Below are 4,235 nucleotides of genomic sequence, written 5' to 3'. Positions count from 1 at the left end.
AGGGGAGGGAAGAGCAAGGGAGGGGAAGGGAGGGGAGGAGCCGCCATGGGACCTTGGAGTCCAGTCAGGGCCCCATCTGACTTGGGAGTCAGGGGCTGTGCTGGACTTCTGGGGGCTCTGAGTGGGCCCGGGTCTCTCCATCAGACAGGGCCTTGAGGGAAGGAGGAGGGAGGTAAGACTCATTCAGCCTAGGGGACTGCCCCTCCTTCCCTATTTCCCTCCTTGCCCTTCCTGCCTGTGGGGCTATCTTTGAAGCCACATGCTCCCCACCATACCCTAGTGACAAGTGGCCGGAGTGAAGCTGTAATCTTATCAGCCCGGACCTGGACCCGGGCCCCAGGCGTCCTCCTCCAGGGAGGCCCTGGTCCTAGGACTTGGGGAAAAGCAGTGGGTTCTGAGGCAGCAGCCCTGACCTCCTAGGCCTCAGTTTCCCCACATCTGCCCACTGGGCTGCAGCCCTCCTGGGCCTCCTGAGCTCCCATCTGAGAGTCCTCCACAGGTCCGGCTCCCGCATCCCCTCATGAAAGGCACCTTCCTCGGCCTCACTCCTGCTCTCTGGATGTTGGACAAGTCACTGCTGAGTCTCTGCAGGGAGGCGTCTGGCTAGAGCAGCCCCCACCCTTTCCCCACCCCGTCCCAGGAGCTAAGTGGAACATCAGCCGGCGTGGAGCCCTTTCCGTGGACCTGCTGAGCCTAGCCCCAGGCCAGTCCCAGGTGGCGCCTGCCTGGAATTGAGCCCTGACTGCACAGAGCCAAGTCCTGACCCTGCTCGACATATACCCACACTGTGCCCATGCTCCCGTGGGGCACGAGAGCCAGGCAGGAGCACCGGCTGTCACCCAGACCCCAGGCTCTGTCCTGGGGAGCGAGAACTCCAGGGCAGCCCCTCCCAGCCCCTGACCACCCCAGTGCCTGCCCAGGGCCTGGCACCATTCCAATTGTGAGACCTCACACCCAGCTGGGCTCCCACCAGCCACCCTTGCGCCCCAAGCCCCTCCCGACACAGCCAGGCCTGGATGTCGCTTACCCCATCGGTGCACAGCCTGGTACGGGTTCTTCTCCAGGGACGCTTGGCGGATGACAGCAAAGTGGGCCCCAAAGTAGGTGAGAGCCACCGTGGTGGCCACAGAGAGGCCCAGCAGCTGCGGACAGGGCAGAGTCAGTGTGGCCCCGGAAGGGAGACCCTCAGCCCAGGAGGCAGGGCTGGGGCTCTCTCCAGCTCCCTGGTCCCATGAGAGACAGGCTCAGCTGCAGAGTTTCTCGGGGTCTCTGTGGAATGGTCTCAGGGGACTTCACTGCAGATGCCCCAGCACCCTCTCGGGCACACACACACATGGCCAGGTGTGTACACACTCACAGCCCGGCTTCCCCAGGCACCCAGGACCTCCAGTCATTCTGTCTGGAGTGGGAGTGAGCCCCACCTCATGCCAACACCCTCCTGGGCAGGAAGGGGAAAAGATCCCTGGTGCCCGGCAGCCAGTGCCCCTCCAACCCAGCTCGCCCAGGCCTTGGCCCCCCTCAGGCCTCCTCCAGGCCCTGCACTGCCCCTCAAGAGGAGAGATGGGCTGTCCACAGCGGTCACTGCCTGCCAACTGTCTGCCACCAGAAGCCCCAGGCACATGTCTGCAAGGGCAGGACGGGGACCGTAGGGCTGGTGTGTGTGTGAGGGGAGGGGTAGCCCCAGTGCTGGAGGCCTGGGGAGCAGGCTTCACCCCTGCTCACCCCCACCCACCACCCCCTCCTGCCCTATTACCAAGACAAAGAAGCAGGTGACCAGCATCTGGCATTTGGCAACCCTGACTCGACTCCAAGGCCCCATGGCGGTTCCCCTCCTCTTCTCTCCTCCCTTCCTTTTCCCTCCTCTCCCCTCCTCTTCTGTCCCCTCCCCTCCCCTCCTCTCCCTGTGGTTTCCAGCTGGGCAGGGGCCTCAGACCGCAGCTGCTGGCCCGGGAGGTAGGCTGCATCCGCCCTCTGTCTGTCTGTCAACAGGGCCCTAGGACGGAGCTGCTGGGTGCCCCAGAAGAAGGGCAGGCAGGAAAGGGAGGGGCAGTGAGGTCGGCCTCCTCACCCCACCTCACCCTGCTGCCCCCAGCCCGGCCCAAGATGCCAGGGCATTTGCTGACACCTGAGGCCCTTTGAAGCCAGGAGGACATGGCCTCATTTCTGGTGTGGCCACTGAGGACGGCGCTGAGAGCAGAAAGTGACGAGCAGGGATGAGTGTGGGGTGCGGGGAAACGCACCCGGAGAGGAGGATGAGCTCCCCGAACGGGGGATGTGCAAGTGTGGAGTGGGCCTTGGGGGCGTGATCGCTGGAGGAATTTGGAGACAGGTCTTGTTGGAACGCCATTGTGGAGGTGCTCTTAGGAAGCACCATTTGAGATGTCCAGTGACAAGTTTTGAGAAGGTCCTGGTTTTTGATGCCTTCAAAAACCAAATACCCTAAGGTGCGTTTTGTTGCAGAGCCTTCCTGGGGCCACCGGGTAGGCTGCGTCCTCTCTCACAGCCACGTGTGGCCTCCAGGGGGAGGCTTTGACAACCTCGAATTTGTAATTACACAAAGCCATGTAATTACACGTGGGCGGGGCCCTGCTGCAGGCCCCAGTACAGGCAGGGTTTTTGTGGCCTCTGGGCGAGGGTGGGCCTGGAGAGGGTGAAAATGCTCCAGGTGAATCCCCGTGCAGGGACCACTCTGGGCGCTCCAAGGTGGTGCTGACAGGTGCCTCTGCTAGCCCTCCCCACCTCTGCCGTCCCCTTCAGCCGGTGCTGAAATTGCTTCTCCTACATTTGGTCGGGACCTCATGGCGGTGGGGGGAGCCAGACCTGCAGGTGTGGCCACCCAAGTGGCTGTGGGAGGATGGGTGGGCTGCTGCCTGTCAGGAGCTGCTGGGGGAACTGCTCAGACCTCCTCCTCCCTCCCGCTTCGCCCAGCACCCCGCCCCAGACAGCACCCTTGGTAGCTCTGGCCCCCAGGAATTCCCGTTGTGAGTTTGAGGGGCTTGTGTGGGCCTCAGATGCCTGGCATCCATAGCATCACTTTAGCTGGAGGTCCAGGTGTGGTTCAGGCTGGGGTGCAGGGATGAATCCAGGGGTGGCAGCAAGTGTGAAGGGACCAGATCCAGGGTCAGGAGGCCCTGGCTGTGCAGGTGGCCAGCTCGGCCTCTCCCGGGAAGCTGCTCTGGGCTATGTCCAGCCCATCCCTGGAATTGTCCTCTGTCCTTGGCCGCCCTGGAGCCTGTGAGGTGGGCCTGGAACACCACGCCCTCCTGGGGTGCCTCTTTGCCAGGTCTGAAGAATTTTGGAGCAGGGTGGGCCTGGGCTCTTGACCCACCCTTGTGGGCACCTTCTCACACCAGCATTGTGCCCTGGTGGCCTCACTAGTCATCTCAAAGTGGCATCAAACCTCCCATCTGGTGGACAGAATCCCCAGGCCGGCCCTCCAGAGACCAGGTCTGACCGCAGCCCCCCTCCCTGTGCCCACCAGTGGGGGCAGGGAGCCGGTGGAACCCCCGTGCCCTTTGCTGACCACACCTGCCCACCCTGATACCCCCTCTGCAAGAATAAGTGGCTCGTTGAGGGGAAGCCACTGTGCAGGCTGCTGCCGGCCTTCACACACCCCTAGCCACCTGCTCTAGAGGTGGTGCTGCCGCTTGGAGCCTGAGAGGCCCCTAGAGCAGCTGGTTCAGCCCCAAGGGGCTGATCCAGGAGGACAGCTGTCCCCCCCCCGCCTCACCAAGGAGCCTGTCCTAAGGGCGGGGCCGCACTGCAAGCCCGCCTAGGGGTCCCTCGCTTTATTTCCAGGGAAGAGATCGGGGGTGGATGCGTGTGCAGAAGTGGATGTGTAGGAGTGGATGTGTGTGCAGGAGTGGATGTGTGTGCAGGAGTGGATGTGTGTGCAGGAGTGGATGCATGTACAGGAGTGGATGCGTGTGATGTGTGTGCAGGAGTGGATGTGTAGGAGTGGATGTGTGTGATGTGTGTGGAGTGGATGCGTGTGATGTGTGTGCAGGAGTGGATGTGTGTGCAGGAGTGGATGTGTGTGTAGGAGTGGATGCATGTACAGGAGTGGATGCGTGTGATGTGTGTGCAAGAGTGGATGTGTAGGAGTGGATGCATGTGATGTGTGTCGAGTGGATGCGTGTGATGTGTGTGCAGGAGTGGATGTGTAGGAGTGGATGCATGTGATGTGTGTGGAGTGGGTGTGTGTGCAGGAGTGGATGTGTGTGCAGGAGTGGATG

At 62.4% G+C, this 4,235-nt stretch overlaps 2 protein-coding genes across 2 annotated transcripts in view; one reads left to right on the top strand and one right to left on the bottom strand.

The window, feature by feature from the left end:
- Positions 1 to 1,850, bottom strand: part of TSPAN32 (tetraspanin 32) — a 21,101-nt gene extending 19,251 nt beyond the window's left edge. The window contains exons 1-2 of the mRNA XM_017507712.2: positions 1,754 to 1,850; positions 1,028 to 1,142 (exon numbers count right to left, since the gene is read on the bottom strand). Coding sequence (XP_017363201.2) covers positions 1,028 to 1,142; positions 1,754 to 1,819 — 181 coding nt within the window. The 5' untranslated portion in view covers positions 1,820 to 1,850. The remainder of the gene's footprint in view (positions 1 to 1,027; positions 1,143 to 1,753) is intronic.
- Positions 1,851 to 3,182: 1,332 nt separating this feature from the next.
- CUNH11orf21 (chromosome unknown C11orf21 homolog) overlaps positions 3,183 to 4,235 on the top strand; it is a 2,341-nt gene continuing 1,288 nt past the window's right edge. The window contains 2 exon segments of the mRNA XM_017507711.2: positions 3,183 to 3,283; positions 3,354 to 3,447. Of these exon segments, the coding sequence (XP_017363200.1) occupies positions 3,183 to 3,283; positions 3,354 to 3,447 (195 nt within the window).

Source organism: Cebus imitator, unplaced genomic scaffold (genome assembly GCF_001604975.1).
Source record: "Cebus imitator isolate Cc_AM_T3 unplaced genomic scaffold, Cebus_imitator-1.0 Scaffold384, whole genome shotgun sequence".
Classification (NCBI taxonomy): Eukaryota; Metazoa; Chordata; class Mammalia; order Primates; family Cebidae; genus Cebus; species Cebus imitator.
Note: the sequence above shows the minus strand (reverse complement) of the source record. Positions and strands in the feature narration are given on the sequence as shown.